The following is a 20,542-nucleotide window of genomic DNA, read 5'->3' as shown; positions in this document are numbered from 1 at the left end:
TCACTTAAGGTCCAGAGTTCCAGCTCTGCTGGCATCCCTTATTCTCGTGCAGGAGATTTACACTAGGATGTAATGATCTTCATTTCTAAAGAAAGTCTTAAAGTATAAAATCAATCAAAAAAAAAATGTGATATCCGGTATACCTTCTGCCGTTCATAGCTTAAACATAAAACATAATTTTATCGCGAATATCTCGAAGATCTTTGTTTTATAAAGCACCTTCATACTTGTTGGGCTATTTTTTTCATTTCCGTTGAGGACATGTTGAGGACATGTTGAGGAGGACATGTTGAGGACATGTTGAGGACATGTTGAGGTTAAAGTTAAAGAAATAAAGTAAAGGACGTAAATGCTATCTTTTTCTGTGACACTGGTTAATGAGGGTGTCATGTGGCCAGCACAACGACCAACCACATTTACTTTCCCCGACTAAAGTCAGGTACTCATTAGAGCTGGGTTGATTCAGAGTCGCCCCCAAAAAATCCCTAATTTAAAAAAAATCCAAGTCTTCACTAAGATTCGATTGCGGGACCCCTGATTAGGAAGCCAAGCGCTATACCACTCAGCCACCGCGATTTCTCCATAATAAAATATTTAGAGCTAATTGACTTTTGAACTCAAGTAGGTAGTCAATGGCTTATGCCACTCAGCTAGTTTCATCAACTCAGTTTAAGCAAATGGTCAAATCAATACTCTTGTTGGTAGTTCTTTCTGTTTTTCTTCCTTATCCTTACAGTTCTTTGTCGCAGCACTCAGTACATATAGTCATCGTATGTTTTAAAGTGCATGCAGATTGAAGAATTATATCTGACAAGTGTTTTTAACTGCTTGAAACTAGATTTGATAAGCGAAAATAGAATTTACTGTACAAATACTCATCAAAATTATACACTAGTGACTAATGAAACTTACTTAAACCAACATTTCCTTAAACCTTTACTTGTCCTAAGAAGTATCCCATAACCCAATACCCAGCTAGGGGTCAGGGTGAGGTCTAAAGCGTTCACAACTGGGAGTGGACATTTCATTATATGTATACTGTAATTATAGTAATAAGCAGTGTTACACTTAATAATGACTACTTTCAAAGACACTTATACTCTACAAAAGGGAAAGACCTTGGAAAACCGCAAAACAGTCTGTGTGTGTGTGTTTTTACTTACGAGGAACTCACAAAGTTCTCTTAGTAATGAAATGATTCATACGAATACACACACACACGCAAATACAATACAATAAGCTTCCTCATACTTTTATCAGCAGTAATTTAACGATTTGTTGGCTGTACTGTGCTGCTTCTACACCCACACTATGCATATTGTTGTAATAGTATATCTATAGTGTAATATGAGTTTTGTTAATATGCTAATATGACGCTTCTTTAAGTTTTTATTTGTGTCTATACACAAATTTCGATGTCTGTTTTGATTAGCCATTAAATTCATGAAATAACTTCGAGAGATTAAAGAAATCGATTTCATTGGATTCTCGTCATACATATTTAGAGTACAAGTGTAATCCCGTTTGTTTTTACTTTTGTGTGTGTACGAATTACAAACAACAAAATAAGTTACAAACAAAAAAGTTTGTTACTGCTGACATCTTAACATGATTCGTTGTAATGAGCTCTGGCTGCTGTTCACTTTATTGACATCTCTTCTATTGGGAATGCAAGGTTTGTATATCTGGGTAGCATTAAATATACAAGAATTCGAAAGTAAAAAAAATATTCAAATCATTATAATAATATTTTGTACACGTAACACCATTCACTTAAAAAAAAATAGTTTACTTCTACAAAGACATTAATTGATGAATGCGGTAGTTTATCGTTAGGAAATGCTTTATGTTTTTCAAGATTACAATATAATTATTTAACTAAAAAAAATACAAATGAAAAACAACAGTGTTTTTTTTTTTAATCTCAAAGACTTTCAATAGAAAAAATAACAGTAGAATACAATAAGTTGCCATGATGCATCCATATTGCTATAACTTAGCCAAATAACCTCAACGAAAGGATTATAAAATAACAAAATAGAATGTTTAATAACCTAATAGGAAACTAGATCTAGAATTACACTAATCACATCACAAGCGTCGTTTTCATCTCTAATCATCGGCCATCTTGACTTCCTCTCTTATTTCATGTCTCGGTCCTGTGTCTCATGGTGCGCAGTCTCACACCTAATGACAGCGTGCATTGTAGAGTCATAACAATATTATCAACTAAATTACTCAGATAATATGTTTAATCTATGATATGTGGATAACAAAAATTATTGTTTTTCCGATTACATAGATATCAAGGCTATAAGTTCGAATCCAGGTGAAGGCTGACATTTTTAATATTTGGGATTTTTCGGCGCCTCTAACCATCTCTAATGGGTACATTAGTTGAGGAAAAGTAAAGGCGTTTGATCGTTGTGCTGACCACATTACATACTCGTTAACCGTAGGCCACAGAAATAGATGACCTTTACATCATTTGCCCTATAGACCACAAGGTCTGAAACGGGAATTTGTAAATATTGATTGGAAATAGTTTTTGTATTTTTTTTTATTCCAACGAACAAAAAATAAAGTTATTACCATAAGCGAAAACAATATAAAGACATACCAAAAGTAATTTTTTTTGCTATAATCTAAACGTTAGTTACGCCTAGCTCAGAATTCTTAGGTAGAAATGTAATGCTAATTATGATGTACATCAAGAACATATTTTACTGCTTGATATGGGAGATTCTCATACATGGTAGAAAAACAATTGAAAGCTATCTTTTTGGAGTAGCCGGGGTAAAAAAAGGGAAGGTTTGATAAACTATGCTTTTTTTTAAAGGTACATGATAATTTTTAAGTACTTCTTAGCACTAAGCTCTCTCCGTTGGTATGAAAAATTAATTTCAAATGAAAGAATCATTAGAATGTCCTTCTGTGAATATTATTTAAACACAAATGGTTAACTTACTAGCCATAATAACTGATATTCGATAATTTGAGATAGTGTTAAAGTTATAGCTCTATTCTTTTCTTATTTAATGGACAAAAAAAAAAGAAGCCCAGTTTGACGTCCTTGACAATTTTTTGTACAAGTTGGTTTAAAAGTATGAAAACATTGGGTAATATGGAGAAAATTCTATTTTGACCGTTATAATGTTAAAAAGTATAAAAATAAAATTTTAATTTGGTTATATTAAATTTGAGTGAAAAAACAACAACATGGCGTGGTGTTTTTAAAGTTTATTGATACATTATCCAAGATCTTTTTTTTTCTTCTCGTAAATCCAAAATAGATTAGGCCCTAATTCTAGATTCTAGATCTAGATTAAGGTGACCAGATATTAGAGAAGCGAAAGCGAGATACATTAAGTTTTAAGTTCCCCTTTAAGAACTTGTGAACTATGGGACAGAAGATGTAAAGGTCATCTTTTTCTGTGGCCCATGGTTAACGAGAGTGTCATGTGGCCAACACACTACCAATCGCATTTATTTATCCATGACTAATAACAGGTACCCATTAGAGCTGGGTGGACTCAGAAGCGCCCTAAACTATTGAAATTGCGAAATCGAAGTCTTCACCAGGATTCGAACCCAGAACCCTCTGTTCAGAAGCCAAGCGTTTTACCACTTAGCCACAGCGCCGCCATTCTGATAATGGGGCGTTTAAAATACAGGCTCTTCTCAGAAGCTGCCAAGGCATAGTGTTTTCAGCAATCTATACGTCATTTCAGTAGGATAGTTTTATATTGAAGAAAAACACGGCATTTATAATTTATTTAATAATAATAATAATAATAATAATAATCTTTATTATCCGTAAGGAAATTTGTCTTACAATTTGGTAATATCGAATCTCCCTCCAAGCTGTGGCGATGATGATCCAGTGGCTTTATCCTTGCTCTGAAACCATAGGGCCTACTTCATTGACGCATGAATCTCCTCGTGCAGTTGTTCACAAGGCTTTCATAGAAATCCAGAACTGGTCACGAGAGAAAACAAAACGCAAAGAGGCGACCGGAAACGTGCTGACGTCAGTTAGTGAGAAAGAAGGATGCCTCAGAGGAGAAACACTACTCATGCCTCAAACACAGGAGCCCGCGAAAGATGAAGAAGGAAATGCCGAAAGGTGGTGACGTAGAAGCTATTAATAAAAAGACGATGCGAAAAATCAATAATTTTGAAATAAAAGCGTGACATTGTTCGACTTTTTTGAAGAAAGCGGGACATTTTGCGCGGAAATTTGCCGTCTCGCCCGGAACTGTCCCGCCAAAGTCGGGACTTGTGGTCTCCGTATCTAGATCTAGACTAGATCTTAAGAGTTCTAAATCAAAAGTCTAGATCTAGTTCTAGATGTCTATATAATGAAAGTACCAATAAATAATTACTCTGTACCATGCCCGCTGGCCTAATGAGTAGTATCGTCCGTACAAGGAGCTGACAGTGTCAAGATCACAAGTTCGATACACGTTTTAACCTAAATTTTGTTAAATTATTTTGTATTTTGTATTTTGTTTTTAGTTGTATGATGGAGTTATTTTTAAAAATGTTTTTCTTGTTTTATTATTCTTCATTTATTTATTATTTCATATAAATAATAAAGAACAAAACTTTACACAATTTATTTATCTTCACAGCTGATAAAATAGACACGTATGAATACGATGGAAAAACAGTTGTTCCTAAAAATGTCACTGGATGCCAGGATAGACAAACTGGAATTATCCTAAAATCAATAAAGATATCAAAAAAATCACAAGCAAGTTTTAATTTATTCTGTTACATTTTAAATTCACATTTTAGTTAGTTCTTAGGTATGCGAGATAACAGAAGTAGAATTTATCAATGATTCTGATGATCAGTGTCTTAATAACTAGCTCAGGCTTCAGCAGACTTCTACCACAGAGATGAACTCGGTAGAAAAAGTGGCAATTCCATAGGATAACCTTGATGGGAAGGAGAAACTATTTATAAAAAATGTTTTTGCATTACTGCACAGGTTAATTACATTTTAATGTGTTTTTTATTTGCAGAGTAACTCGGCGGACCAGAAACAGCTCGCTTTCCACATGTTGCCGACCTCGGTAACAGGGAATCCTATTATCTTCCTGTTATCTTATCCGTTTTCTCTATTATGTTTGCGTCCAGCGAAATCAATCATTACAGAAGGCCTTATTTCTGACTTGCGACGTCGCAATCTGTTGGCAGCTAAGACCAATAGCTCGTTGTGGGCAGTTTAGACCAATAGCTCGTTTCAACGTCACAGTTCAGGAGAGTCAGACTCGTGACTTGAATCCATCTTTTACTGACATATCTAGACTTTAACTAGTCTATATAGTCATTCAGTTTCTTAAAAATTAAAATAATATCAAAAGATTATTTAAAATCGCTATTCTGATATATTACATTTAGTTTTCTTGCGAGTCCGATGTGACTGCCTCTGAGTTTTTGTTAGAACACAAACTCTCTTTGTAATTTCATTTTGATATTGTTGTTGTTTGTTTCGAGTTAACGAGGTAAATTATATTCTTTCATTACTGCTGTGCTGTATCGGCATACTAAATACCTAAATAAACAAGATTTTCTTCATCTCCACAAAAAAAAGGTCAATTACAACTTTAACAACTTTAACAAATTATTTCTTCTCCTTTAAATTAACATTTTTATTTTACTATCATCTCCTTCTGACAATGTAAACTTTCTGAAAGTTATGAATTATCCTAGAGAACCTTTCACGTGTTCAGGTCTCAGACTGATGTAGTTATTGTATTTATGCGTCGTATTCATTGTCTAAAATTTTATGAACTATAACTTTGGTAGTTATTAGAATATTTTATCACACTACTAATTAGTCATATACTCATCATACTGAGCAATTTGTTTGAATTAGGAAATCGCTTTACTACCACATGGTATAAAAACAGACATTGGCCTACTAGAACTATGGATAGAGTTTGCTAACCGATGCAACGGAAAGAGTCAATGTCAAATGAATCAAATGGAATTCTTAAACAGTGTAGCGAACAAAGTACCTCTATCTTCTGAAACTAACACTACCATTGAAATAAACTTTAATTGTAAGCCAATAGGTAAGCCTCGTTTTTGTTTGTACATAAATATTTTACAATTATTATTACAAGTAAATTCAATTCCATTCGTAGCTACGTGTTAACGAGAACCTGGGTGGATTCTGAGCATCGTCTTCTTAGTCTAGATCTAAATTCTAAAAGCCTTTCATATAAAATTATTATCTTATCTTATCTTATATAATACACACGTTACTTCAAAAAAGAAGTTGATTACGTCCTACGCGTCATGCATTTAGTCATGCATGTTAACCAATGACTTAACTTCTGCCAAGTCTCTGGTTTTCCTGGCTAGCTCAGGCAACCTATTCCATGCTCTAATAGCACTAGGGAAGAAGGAGTAATTGTACAAATTTGTCCTAGCATATGGGATGAGGAATGTGCCTTTATCTTTGTGTCTTTCAGAGTATTTTATTAAATTTTGTTTTTTTGTATTTGAAGATTATGGTCCAGTGTTTTATGTATAATTGCTACTTTACTTTTGAGTCTTCTGTCCTGAAGGCTTTCTAAATTTAGTTATTTTACTAAAGGTGTTACTCTAGTCAAATGTGAATATTCGTTTGTTATGAATCTCACTGCTCTATTTTCTGTCTGTTGTCTTTTTCAAAAAGTAGTATTTTAAATTCAGTATGAATATGTTAACATACCTAAAGTGTAACACATAATACGATACAATACATTTCGTTACTTTCGGTTCGGTAGAAAACAATCTATATTATAAAGTAGAATGTGAGGGGTATGTATGTATGTATGTATGTATGTTACTTATAGACATCAAAACCGCTTGACCAATCTTGATAAAACTAGGCAGGAATGTTCCTTGGGTACCAACTTAGACCGTAGTGTATGTATTGTAGCCCTAAAACAAACTTAAGACCCTCAAAAAAAATAAAGTTGTCCGACTCTATTACAGCTATAGTATTTTATGGATCTAGGCCATGTCTACAATGTTGACATGAGAAAAGATAGAATGGATTTAGACCTAGATCTAATTTTAAGAAATACACTTTGCGCAGATAGTTTTTTACTTTGACACATGAAAATACAAAAGAAGATCCATTGATTTCATTATATAATAAAATTAATCTTCAATTTTGTGTTTCAAAAGCATTTTTTACATTAATTAGTTCCTTATATCTGTGATTACAGATTTCCTGACGAACATTCTTTCATTAGACAATACCGTAATGAATCGCGTACTAAAAATTAATTCGTTTAATTGTTTACTTTATAATCCCATCCCTAGATCTAAAACTCTAATTCAACTCTAAGATGATAAAACTTCTCTTCGCACAGATAGTTTTATACTTTAACACATAAACATATTAATTAAAGTCCATTCATTTCATATTTTGATCAAATAAACATTCAAATTTGGTTTTCTAAAGCTACATTCGTTTACGAAAGCTGCGAAGCCGAGTTAAAGGCCTAGATCTATATTCATTCATGAATCGCGTACTAAAAATTATTTCGTTTAATTATTCACTTTATAATCCCATTCATTTAACAAAGCTATCGCTCTTTTCGTTTTTAATAGATAAGAATGTATCGACTTCGGGTAAACCCATTTTCTCAAAACTAATTTTATTTTCGTAGCGAAACAGAAACAACGTGAAAGGATCATTAGCTACGTTTAACATACATCTAAATCCAATCCACTAGATTATCCAAAAGCATTTTTTACATAAATTAGTTCCTGATATCTACAGATTTCCTGGCGAACATTCTTTCATTAGACATTACCAAATGGTTACTCATTAACTCTTCTGAGGTCTGAGTCTATTCCTAGGCCTAGGTCTAAAACTCTTACTGAACTCTAAGATGATAAAACGTCTTTTCGCAAAGATAGTTTTATGCTTTAACACATAAACATACTAATTATTGTCCATTCATTTGATATTTTAATCAAATTAAAATTCAAATTTGTTTTTCTAAAGCATTTTTAATACATTCGTTCGCTGTTCGCTAAAGCTGCGTAGCCGTGTTGAGATAGGCTTATATTCATTCATGAAAAAAAGTTCACACATGCGCAGCACAGAACTCAAGATTAGTGTAGATTTAGATCTACGTCTACCTCAAGATCTACTTTATACTTTATACACATGAACATACAAAATTTAGTCTATTCATCTCAAATTTTAATCAAATATATGTAGGCCTACAAGCAAATGTTTTAATTTGAAAAAAAAAATGGATTTAAGCCTATTAGCTATTTTGATTTCATAGTTTCATTCACACTATTTTTACATTGACACTTTCGCTTTACTTATTACATTATTATTTCGTTTAATTGTTTACAAAACACTCTCAGTGACTATATCGACAGTAATGCGCAAATAAAGACCCGCGGGTCGCGGGTAAACATATGTCTAGTATATATATATATATATATCTATATTATAAAGTAGAATGTGAGGGGTATGTATGTATGTATGTTACTTATAGACATCAAAACCGCTTGACCAATCTTGATAAAACTAGGCAGGAATGTTCCTTGGGTACCAACTTAGACCTTAGTGAATGTATTGTAGCCCTAAAACAAATGTAAGACCCTCAAAAAAAATAAAGTTGTCCGACTCTATTACAGCTATAGTATTTTATGGATCTAGGCCATGTCTACAATGTTGACATAAGAAAAGATAGAAAGGATTTAGACCTAGATCTAATTTTAAGAAATACACTTTGCGCAGATAGTTTTTTACTTTGACACATGAAAATACAAAAGAAGATCCATTGATTTCATTATGTAATAAAATTAATCTTCAATTTTGTGTTTCAAAAGCATTTTTTACATTAATTAGTTCCTTATATCTGTGATTACAGATTTCCTGACGAACATTCTTTCATTAGACAATACCGTAATGAATCGCGTACTAAAAATTAATTCGTTTAATTGTTTACTTTATAATCCCATCCCTAGATCTAAAACTCTAATTCATCTCTAAGATGATAAAACTTCTCTTCGCACAGATAGTTTTATACTTTAACACATAAACATATTAATTAAAGTCCATTCATTTCATATTTTGATCAAATAAACATTCAAATTTGGTTTTCTAAAGCTACATTCGTTTACGAAAGCTGCGAAGCCGAGTTAAAGGCCTAGATCTATATTCATTCATGAATCGCGTACTAAAAATTATTTCGTTTTATTGTTCACTTTATAATCCCATTCATTTAACAAAGCTATCGCTCTTTTCGTTTTTAATAGATAAGAATGTATTGACTTCGGGTAAAGCCATTTTCGCAAAACTAATTTTATTTTCGTAGCGAAAGAGAAATAACGTGAAAGGATCATTAGCTACGTTTAACATACATCTAAATCCAATCCACTAGATTATTTAAAAGCATTTTTTACATAAATTAGTTCCTGATATCTACAGATTTCCTGGCGAACATTCTTTCATTACACATTACCAAATGGTTACACAATATAACACATTAACACATCTCTCTACTGAGAGTCTGAGTCTATTCCTAGGCCTAGGTCTAAAACTCTTACTGAACTCTAAGATGATAAAACTTCTTTTCGCAAAGATAGTTTTATGCTTTAACACATAAACATACTAATTATTGTCCATTCATTTGATATTTTAATCAAATTAACATTCAAATTTGTTTTTCTAAAGCATTTTTAATACATTCGTTCGCTGTTCGCTAAAGCTGCGTAGCCGTGTTGAGATAGGCCTATATTCATTCATGAAAAAAGGTCACGCATGCGCAGCACAGAACTCTAGATTAGTGTAGATTTAGATCTACGTCTACCTCAAGATCTACTTTATACTTTATACACATGAACATACAAAATTTAGTCTATTCATCTCAAATTTTAATCAAATATATGTAGGCCTACAAGCAAATGTTTTAATTTGAAAAAAAAAATGGATTCAAGCCTATTAGCTATTTTGATTTGATAGCTTCATTCACACTATTTTTACATTGACACATTCGCTTTACTTATTACATTATTATTTCGTTTAATTGTTTACAAAACACTCTCAGTGACTATATCGACAGTAATGCGCAAATAAAGACCCGCGGGTCGCGGGTAACATATGTCTAGTATACCAGTTACAAATCTGGATCAAGTGTCATATCCAAATTTTTTAATCTATCTTTGAGAATTGTTGACCTCAAGTAGTTCTTCAATAGTTTGAGGCGCTAGAAGCTTCTTTCACCAGATTTCACAATTACGGGTATTGTATAATGCCGTTTTTTTTATCGTGCGTAGGATTGGCGTTTTCCATATTGAATGACACCCCAAAATGACAATTTTGTCTGTATTTCAAAGCATTTTAATAATTTCTGGAGATTTTTAGTACTTTTTCATATATTTGGCAATTTCAGGAGATTTAAGGGCTCCTGGTAAATTAGGAGGCAGCGGAAACAATCAGTTAAAAATGGTTTAATTTAATAATTTACACATAGGATTAGCGTGGGGCCTATGTAAGTGCGGAGCCCACTGCGGTCGCATAGGTTATAGTGCCCTAAGGCAGGGCCCTGCAAAATAGCGGCGTATTTCTACTCCGTGGGTCAACGAGTATATTTGTAAAACACCACTGATTGATCATGAAATCTTTTAAACTCTCGCACGTGTCCGCATGCAATTTCGTACCTAGGTTCCTTTCACTTCCTAGAAGCTCTCTAAGAACCTGATTTGACATATTCGCAACCTGATGACTGCTATTCGGGAAAAAAAAACGCAAGCTTTCTATTAAACTTTTGTATTTTATTTTCGGTATTTCCCCTTAAAGCCGCAGTCTTCAAATAAAAGCATTTAAAAAGAAAGGACGAAAATAGGACTTCCTGCATGTTTCTTTTCTTCTAAGTGAGCTTTTTTAACTTGCCTTACGTCACTTCCGCTACTCTTTAGACGCTGACTAAATAAAATTAATAAAATAACCCTAATAGCATAAAAAGATTGATTTAGATCTATAGTCATTTCACTACATTTAATAGGGGTTAAAAACCACAATAAACCAAAAAAAAAACAACAACAACAATACCAAATTAAATGTAGATTTGGGATCTGGAATGAGCATTCAGTTGGAACCTTTGGAGAATATTTTTTTCTTCGCCACGCTACAAACATGCTGAATAGTCGATAAATCGGAGAATTTTTAAAAAGTTAAAAGTTGTCATTGTGATAAAAATCGACCGAAAAATGTGAATGCAGTTGTCATCACTGTGTGTGTGTGTGGGGGGGAGGGATGTCATTGTCGAAATATAATATAGTGTGAATTGAGAAGCCGAAGAAAAGTCATAGAGTGTACGCAGGACTAACTCTTTGTTGTTGGTTAGGTGGGGGGAGGGAGAACAGATAAGTAAAAGTGATACTAGAATTAACGGGCTTAAATTATAAGTGCGTGTATGTGTTGGGGGTTGCATTATGTAGCGGGTCTTTTCAAATCAATTCAAAAGAGAGAGAAGGAAAAAGAGAGTGTTCTGTGAAATTTAATTGTAACAGATACACTAATTCAAAGGCTACAAAAGTATGTTAGGTTGATCTTTAAAACTATGGTCCATTTAGAAACAGAAGAAGACTACGGCTTAAAGTATCTGTAGCAAGTTCTAGCTTACTTGGTCGAGGAGTTAGACCATGCCGTTGAAGGGTGTTCAAGATTGACTCTAAAGCTTCCACATGTTCCTGTCAGTTCTCACTGTACACACATATATCATCCATTTATACGATCACATTTTTATGGCCTGTCAGAATTATTTTCATAAGTCTGTTGAATGTTGCCGGAGCATTCACCAGGCCAAATGGCATATACTTCCATTGATAGAGTCTAAATGAAGTTCAAAATGCTGTTAGATGGCGTGCACTTTCGGTTACTGAAATCTGATAGTAACCTTTTGCAAGGTCTAGCTTACTAAATATTTTGGCATTAACTAAAGTTGCAAACAAGTCCTCTGGGTTGGGCATGGGTTCTGCGTCTAAAACTGTAATGCTGTTTAATTGACGATAGTCTACGCACATTCGGGTTTCTCCATTTTTCTTCTTGACCATTACTACTGGAGCTGCAAATGGGGATTTTGATCTTACGATATATCTCTGTTATATGTATATGCGGTGACTATGTTTGTATATAAGATTGTAAACAACACTTCAGAGAATCTTGGTTGTAAAATTTAAGGAATTCTGTTTATTAGCGGCTCCCGAAAGGGGAAAAGACGCTACTAGTTTTGTGTGAAATGTCTGTCCGTCTGACCGTCTGTCCGTCTGTCCGTCTGTCCGTCCGTCCCGTTTAGATCTCGTAAACTAGAAAAGATATTGAAAATCGGACATCACAATATTTTAGACCACTCAAAGTTCTGATGCAACGGCTACTTTTTTTTTTCCTGAAAGCGAAAAATCTAATTTTTAAAATCGGTTATGCAAGCATTTTTTTTAAAGAGAAAAAGCTAATTAGTATGCATTATAAGTTAGACCTAATTTAAAACGAATAGTAATCTTATAAACTTTATTTTCCTGAATTTGAATAAGAGATTGCACCTCCTCAAAAAATTAGATCAATTATAAGACATCAGTTAGGCCAGGGGAGGCGCGGTGGCTGAGCGGTAAAGCGCTTGGCTTCGAACCTGGGGTCCCGGGTTCGAATCCTGGTGAAGACTGGGATTTTTAATTTTTGGAATCTTTGGGCGCCTCTGAGTCCACTCAGCTCTAATGGGTACCTGACATTAGTTGGGGAAAAGTAAAGGCGGTTGGTCGTTGTGCTAGCTACATGACACCCTCGTTAACCGTAGGCCACAAAAACAGATGAACTTTACATCATCTGCCCTATAGACCACAAGGTCTGAAAGGGAAATTAAGTTAGGCCACTTTCACCTATCCTTTGATGTGGTGTACCGTTGGGGCACTACACAAGATCTGTCAACCTTCTTTCTCCATTCTTATCTCTCATTTGTCTTTGATATATAATTTCATTCGGATGTTCTTTCTGAAAATATTGAAGCCTACCTGGGTGGACCACTTCGGGGGCCGATTTTGAGTTTGTGTTTCCACACAAACTGTCTTTTGTAACCTTGTTTATTAATATTTCATTGGTCCATTGGTTGGGACAGAGTGGCAGCGCTTGGAGTTTTGTTATTGTTGTCAGAGGCCTGAGTTTTGGAGTCTAATCGTATAGTATAAAAAACATATTCAGTATTCATAATTATGTATATATTTACTAGTTAACATTTGATGCGTTGTCTACAACTACAGTTATCCTGATTTACTTTTATTAAAGTTCTATTCTGTTGTTAATTCTGGCGTCTCTTCCAATCATTGAAAGAACTATGTTATGTGTCAGGTATAATCCAATTAAGGAGTTCACAACAATGGTGGAGCAGCTAGTGTGTCAACAAGTTGACAGGTTTAACTATTTCATTCTTATAGTACTACTGACGTGTCAAACCTTTGACATGAACTAGGAGATTTGTTATCTATTATCTTCTGGCAAGCTCTACTGACTTGAAATAAATAACCGGAAAATTGAGACTAATTAACTCAGGGACTAAGACTCTTCTCATAAATTATAAGAACAAACCTACGTCCATAAGATGGCCGAAAGAGCATACGGCGACCTAGTAAAGCTATACGAAATGGGGAAGAGTCTTGGCTACCAGAGAGAAGAATTGAAAGAGTGGGTTGCTAAAATCATAAGACAGAACGAGGAGAGAGATGCTAGAATGGAAGAAAGGAGAGAAAGGGCGAAGTTAGTAGAACGAAAGATGTCAATGGAGGAAGAAGAGATGAGATTTCAGCGGAAACTAGAAGAGGAACAAGTAACAGCCAAAATAAAAATAGATGATAAAGAATCGAAGGCCATGATCGCTGCAATTGAAAAGAGAGTAAAGGAAAGAATATGGGTGAGCAAGGAGATACAGACTTGAGAAAAGAAAAGACGCCCCAAACAAAAAGACAAAAATTTGTGGAAGGCACGGATAAGATGGATGCGTTTATCAACAGATTCGAAATGCTGATGAAACTTGAAAAGGAACCGCAACACGAATACAACTTCTCAGTTTGGTTGGAGGAAAGGCCCTCGATGCACTACAAGTCCTAAGCGATGACGAGGTAGCAAACTATGCCATCCTCAAGAAAACATTACTTGATTTCTATCAATACAGCGAGGACGACTACCGACAGAAGTTTCAAGAGCTAAAACCACCATCAGACGGCAACATGAAGCAATTTGTTTCTGATGCAAAAATAGCTTTCGAAAAAGCGTCAGGAATTGAAGAATCATTCCAGAATCTGAAACAGCTTGTCATCGTGGACAAAATCATATCAACAGCTGGGAAGAATCTGTTTGCTTTCCTACAAGAAAGGAAACCGAGAAGCTTGGAGACCGTTATGGAACTGAGTAGCGGCACATCAAGGCGAAATACTACAAAAGGATGAGGACAGTCAAGAAATCGAATTTGCCGCCGCAGCAGTCTCTACAACAGCACGAGTCACAAAGAAAGAAACAGCACAGCAACGTAGTCCACCACAAAACAGAAATATACAGAGATATACAGAGATATACAGAGATATAAAGAGAGAGAACAAAATGATTATAGACCAAATAAGTCATCGGCCCAGAGAAGTGATGTGAGATGCTTCAACTGTAGGAAAATGGGTCAAAAGTTACCCGACCGCTATAGTCACTGGCGGATCCAGAACTTTTGAGTGGGGGGGCGATTTTTTTCCAAACCCTAACCCTAACGCCCAGTAAACCCTAACCCTAGGCATAAACGTGCGTACAGCATATATATATATTCGATATAAGAGAATAAAATAAGACTGTTTCTCAATCTTCGGCGAAAAAAAACAGAAAAAAAAGTCATGTTGAGGCCTTTCTCTTGCAAGCTTGGGGTTTTGGGAGAGCGCTGTAAGCTTCCTTAGTGGGGTTCGGGGCGAAGCCCCGTCACCCAGAAGCGTTTTCTTGCATTTTTCACTGCAGAAATGCATTCTCCTGACATTTACAGAACATTATTTATTAGTGGGATTCGGGGCGAAGCCCCGACGCCAAAAGCGTTTTCTTGCATTTTTCACTGCAGAAATGCATTCTCCTGACATTTACAGCACATTACTTATTAGTGGGGTTCGGGGCGAAGCCCCGACGCCAAAAGCGTTTTCTTGCATTTTTCACGGCTGAAACGCATTCTCCTGATATCTACAGCTCATTACTTATTAGTGGGGTTTGGGGCAAAGCCCCAACGCCAAATGCGTTTTCTTGCATTCTTTACTGCAGAAACGCATTCTCCTGACATCTACAACTCATTACTTATTAGTGGGGTTCGGGGAGAAGCCCCGACGCCAAAAGCGTTTTCTTGCATTTTTCACTGCAGAAATGCATTTTCCTGACATTTACAGCACATTAGTTATTAGTGGGGTTCGGGGCGAAGCCCCGACGCCAAAAGCGTTTTCTTGCATTTTTCACGGCTGAAACGCATTCTCCTGATATCTACAGCTCATTACTTATTAGTGGGGTTTGGGGCAAAGCCCCAACGCCAAAAGCGTTTTCTTGCATTCTTTACTGCAGAAACGCATTCTCCTGACATCTACAACTCATTACTTATTAGTGGGGTTCGGGGAGAAGCCCCGACGCCAAAAGCATTTTCTTGCATTTTTCACGGCTGAAACGCATTCTCCTGATATCTACAGCTCATTACTTATTAGTGGGGTTTGGGGCAAAGCCCCAACGCCAAAAGCGTTTTCTTGCATTCTTTACTGCAGAAACGCATTCTCCTGACATCTACAACTCATTACTTATTAGTGGGGTTCGGGGAGAAGCCCCGACGCCAAAAGCGTTTTCTTGCATTTTTCACGGCTGAAACGCATTCTCCTGATATCTACAGCTCATTATTTATTAGTGGGGTTCGGGGCGATGCCTCGACGCTAAAAGCGTTTTCTGGCATTCTTCACTGCAGTAACGCATTCTCCTGACTTAGAGCTCATTATTCTTTCTATTATAAAGGACCTTTTGAATAATGTGGAAAAATATTCCAATATGAATTTATAGTCCCTTAATACATTGCAAATACAACTGATTTGTTCTTTGATAAGATAAGATGAGGATCGCCGCCGAAAAAAACAATATTCGATTAATAATATTCAATAAAATTCAAGCACAAATTGTGAGTTATAGTCCTAAATTTATTTAACTAGAAAAATATGAGATAGAGTAAAGGTTGGAAAAAGTCGACTAGGAAAAGATTATCTGGCTTTTGAACTCATCTCAACCGTGACTGTTATATTGAAAAATTTCGTTTGAATTATAACTTTTCCAAAGCAAAGTCTTTCTTAAAATAGTTATGATAAATTCATGTCAAATTACACAAACTATGTCTGGAAAGGGGAAGGGCGGTAAAATGAAAACGATTAATCCTCGCTCCTTTTTATAATTTCTGCTAATGATTGCATTTTGCATTAAAGAATAGGGATTGGGCGACTCGATATAAGAATTTACTTTATAGCATATATAAATTATATTAGTGACAGATTTTTAAATTAGGAATTTCTTACTATAATACAAAAAGAAAAAGTATTGGTTTGTCCGATGGGGGGGAAGGTGATTGCGTGTATCGCATTTCCACCTGTTTATATTATATAGATATTTGACTAATTTTGTTCACATATTATGATTTCTCCATAAAAGTAGGACCCCCCCCACACACACACAAAGGGTTTAGATGGGAAGGGCAGTAGAGGTATTCGCTCCTCCCCTTCCAATCGGCCAACAGGTGAACGACATAATATAAAGACCGGTTAAAATACCAATAACAAGTTTTAATCATATAGATATTTAATTGATTCTGTTAGCAGGCTGTGATTTTTACAAATAAATAGGACCGCCCCCCCCCCACTCGAAAGTTTATGGTGGGGGGGGGGGGCGGATTGATGCCATCGTCCCCTCCCGACCCTACCAAATCGGCCAAAATACTAGAAAGGGGGGGGGCGAAATAATCTAAAAATAGGTTGAAATATAAATAATTAGTATATAAGATTAACATAAGTAATAAATTCGTATACAAATAGTGTGAATTCTATAGTAAAATTCGTCCGCCCCCCCCCCGGGGGGGTCGGCCTAGTGGGGGGGTCGATCGTCCCTACCGCCCCCCCCCCTGGATCCGCCAGTGGCTATAGTACATATTAACTCACCTTATTTCAAGAAAACAGTTGAAGCTATAGTTGTTGATAATGGACCATTCGATTTTTTGATAGGAAATGTTCTAAACATAGATCTAGAATTCATTAAATCTTACACCCAAGATTCTCTCAAGTGTTGTTTACAATCTTATATACAAACATAGTCACTACAACACGGGTATAAAAGTTGCTTGTAAGGGCCTTAGTAAATTACAAAGTAATAATAAAGGCTAATAAAAAGTCAACAATGTACGAAAGAAATGCGATTTTACATAGAGTTAGAATGTTTTTTTTATAAAACTCTGGAACAACCAATATTCGTAAATCAGAAGATTTTTTTTATTTTCTTTATTAAAGAGGAATTTCAAATAGTTATTTGTGTTAGTAGATTTTTCATATAAAATTCGGAACCATTTTAGCGACGATTGGTAAGAAAATTTAAGTAATGTAGGTTAATTTATTGTTCAAATTTCAATTCGGAAATTCTTAACTGATAAAAAAACCCTCTGTTATTTTTCAGCAATAAAATTCAATGTAAGATAGGTCTAAAAAGTGTTTTTCAATGATCGTTTCTAGTAAATTACTTTCTTATTTTAAAATCCTTAACAACCTATTGTCGATATTTTTGAAAAAAAAAAAGGTCATTTGACATAAATTTGTTTTAAGTTGAAATTACGGAACAATTATCGATAATAAAACTATAGTGACTTATTGTCCAAGAATATATGGGTAATGTAAGTCAATGAAGCTATTTCAAATAATCGTTTGACATATTTTTTTTTATAAAACAATATCCGGAATAACTTCATAGTTCTTTATAGTTCATAAATTACATGTAATATAAGTTAGAAGAGCAAACAAACATTCGTTGGCATTGATTGTTTTTCATAAAACATCTGGAACAATCTATTATAGATACTTTAAACTATGCAATGTTTTTGGAAGGAACTTTAAATCAGATTTTGATTAGCGTCTAGTGTTTTTTTTTATATAAACGTGACGGACACACTGACCAACCGACAAAACGCACAAAAATAAGCGACTTTTATCCTGATGCGGGCACTAATCATAAAATAAATAGAATCTGATTGTTTAATTTTTTTTAAGGAATTAGTTCATCAATGTATCAGGTCGCGGCGTTACGCTACTTCGAGAAAGGCGTTGCATAAAAAGTCCATTTTAAAAAAATGTGCGTGATATTTACATATAAAGTGCATTCTTAGCCTTGTTTTCTTTTAGTTTTAGCAGCTAGTTGACCAGAAAAAACACCTTTAACTAATATGTACATATGTTGTGAACATTTCTTGTACATTTTATAAATATATTTGACTTAGTGATACTGAAAATACACAAAGAATAGTCGTTCTTTGTTAACCTATTGTAACATTGCCTCCCTTACATTTACGAACTTGTTTTAGAATTGGTGTATTTTTATAAAAAAAAATCGCTTGCATAATTAATTTTATAAACTAAACGGTTTGCTTTTAGAAAACCAAAAGTAGCCGTTGCACCTTAACTTTTAAAGCCGCATCGCATGGTGAAATAATATTTTTCATTTCTATTCTCTTTTTGAGATCTGAGTGTGACAGACGGACATTTTGCACAAATCTTATAGCGGCTTTTCCCCTTACGGGGGCCGCTAAAAAACTAAAAGCATGTCAAATGACATCTTCCATTAATATTTCCCAAACATTTTTAGGTGGAGACAACGTTTACCGTATTGATAGAAACTTCAACAAAGTTGGCAGCACTTCTGTTTACTTGCTGTACAACGAGACATCAGAGAATAAAGTTGTGTGTCACGTGACGGCAAATGGAACAACAAAAATAGAAATTTTACATTTTGAATGGATACCAACATCTGACTGTTTGAACTCCAATGACAATATTTCTTTAAGCTCGCAAGAATTTAATTGTTCCTGGTATGAAATGATTTGATAATTAGATCTTACTGCTTTATTTGAATGTGCCAAACAGTTTAACTGACTTAGATACACATTATATTTGAATATAAAATGTAGATTTAGTGACAATTACGGTCTTTGATAGGAGGCGCGGTGGCTGAGCGGTAAAGCGCTTGGCTTCCGAACCGGGGACCGGGGTTCGAATCCTGGTGAAGCCTGGGATTTTTAATTTCGGGATCTTCGGGCGCCTCTGAGTCCACCCAGCTCTAATGGGTACCTGACATTAGTTAGGGAAAAGTAAAGGCGGTTGGTCGTTGTGCTGGCCACATGACACCCTTGTTAACCGTAGGCCACAGAAACAGATGACCTTTACATCATCTGCCCTATAGACCACAAGGTCTGAAAGGGAAACTTTTTTTTTTTTTTACGGTCTTTGATAATAGTGAGGCTAATAACAAGGATCAAATGTGTGTTCTCTCTTTCTATGCATACATTTTACTTTTATTTGTATTAAAAAAACAATATTGTTATAAACCAAATAAAAAAGCAAAAGTAAAGTAAACCTCCTTTCACACTACGCGGTCTATAGGGCAGACGATCCCCTGTTTCTGTGGCCCACGGTTAACTTGGATGTCATGTGGCCAGCATAATAACCAACAGCATTTACTTTTCCCCAACTAATGTCAGTTACCCATTAGAATTGGCTTAATTCAGAGACGCCTGAAAGATTGAGAATCCCAATGTCACTAGGACTTTAACTTGGGACCCCTCAGTTCGGAAGCCAAGCACTTTACCACTCAGCAACCGTGCCTCCAAAAAAGGGGAATTCGAACTAATGGCTCAAGCCTCCCCAAGCAGACATGCTGATAAACCAAAATAACATTCAAACCATGTTAAAGATTTTATAAGTGACCTTTGTTCAATTCCACAAAGTTGCATTCTTAACAGCAATACAGTGTTTGTTAATCAAAATGGAGAAAAAAAATGTGTCAATATCTTTTTAAAACAACCTTACAAACAGATTTAAGTCAAACACACAGATGTTCGGTAAAGAAATGTTATGAGGTGTTGGCTTGTCGTATATTGTCCAGGGTGTTGTTATGATTGAATTATACTTGTAGAAGAAGTAATAGATACGTACAAGAGTAGCACTAACAATCGATAATTGTTAAGTTTATAAATAAAACAAAGAAATCTTTATTTACAAATTAAATGAGTTGCAAAAAAAAAAATTGAAGACGCAAATTTACAACGGAAATGAAGAAGAAAAGAAAAATACAATGTCAAGGTTATGATCTAGCTTAATCCATTTTGTCATCAGTAGATATGCTGAGCTAGTGGTAAGAGTATCATTAGTGCCCCTATTGGTTTTTCTTTGATCTTGTTTCGATCGGTCTAAGCCGTCTGATGAGATGGTCGGTAGCTACCGCCGA

The 20,542-nt window shown here is 35.0% G+C and overlaps 1 protein-coding gene across 1 annotated transcript in view; it reads left to right on the top strand.

Annotated features, from left to right (window-relative positions):
- Nucleotides 1-247: 247 nt before the first annotated feature.
- LOC106057554 (serine-rich adhesin for platelets-like) overlaps nucleotides 248-20,542 on the top strand; it is a 55,036-nt gene continuing 34,741 nt past the window's right edge. The window contains exons 1-4 of the mRNA XM_056033143.1: nucleotides 248-1,675; nucleotides 4,635-4,756; nucleotides 5,888-6,086; nucleotides 18,905-19,127. Of these exons, the coding sequence (XP_055889118.1) occupies nucleotides 1,609-1,675; nucleotides 4,635-4,756; nucleotides 5,888-6,086; nucleotides 18,905-19,127 (611 nt within the window). The 5' untranslated portion in view covers nucleotides 248-1,608. The remainder of the gene's footprint in view (nucleotides 1,676-4,634; nucleotides 4,757-5,887; nucleotides 6,087-18,904; nucleotides 19,128-20,542) is intronic.

This window comes from Biomphalaria glabrata, chromosome 6, assembly GCF_947242115.1.
Source record: "Biomphalaria glabrata chromosome 6, xgBioGlab47.1, whole genome shotgun sequence".
NCBI lineage: Eukaryota > Metazoa > Mollusca > Gastropoda > Planorbidae > Biomphalaria > Biomphalaria glabrata.
This window is presented reverse-complemented; position numbering and strand designations above follow the sequence as displayed.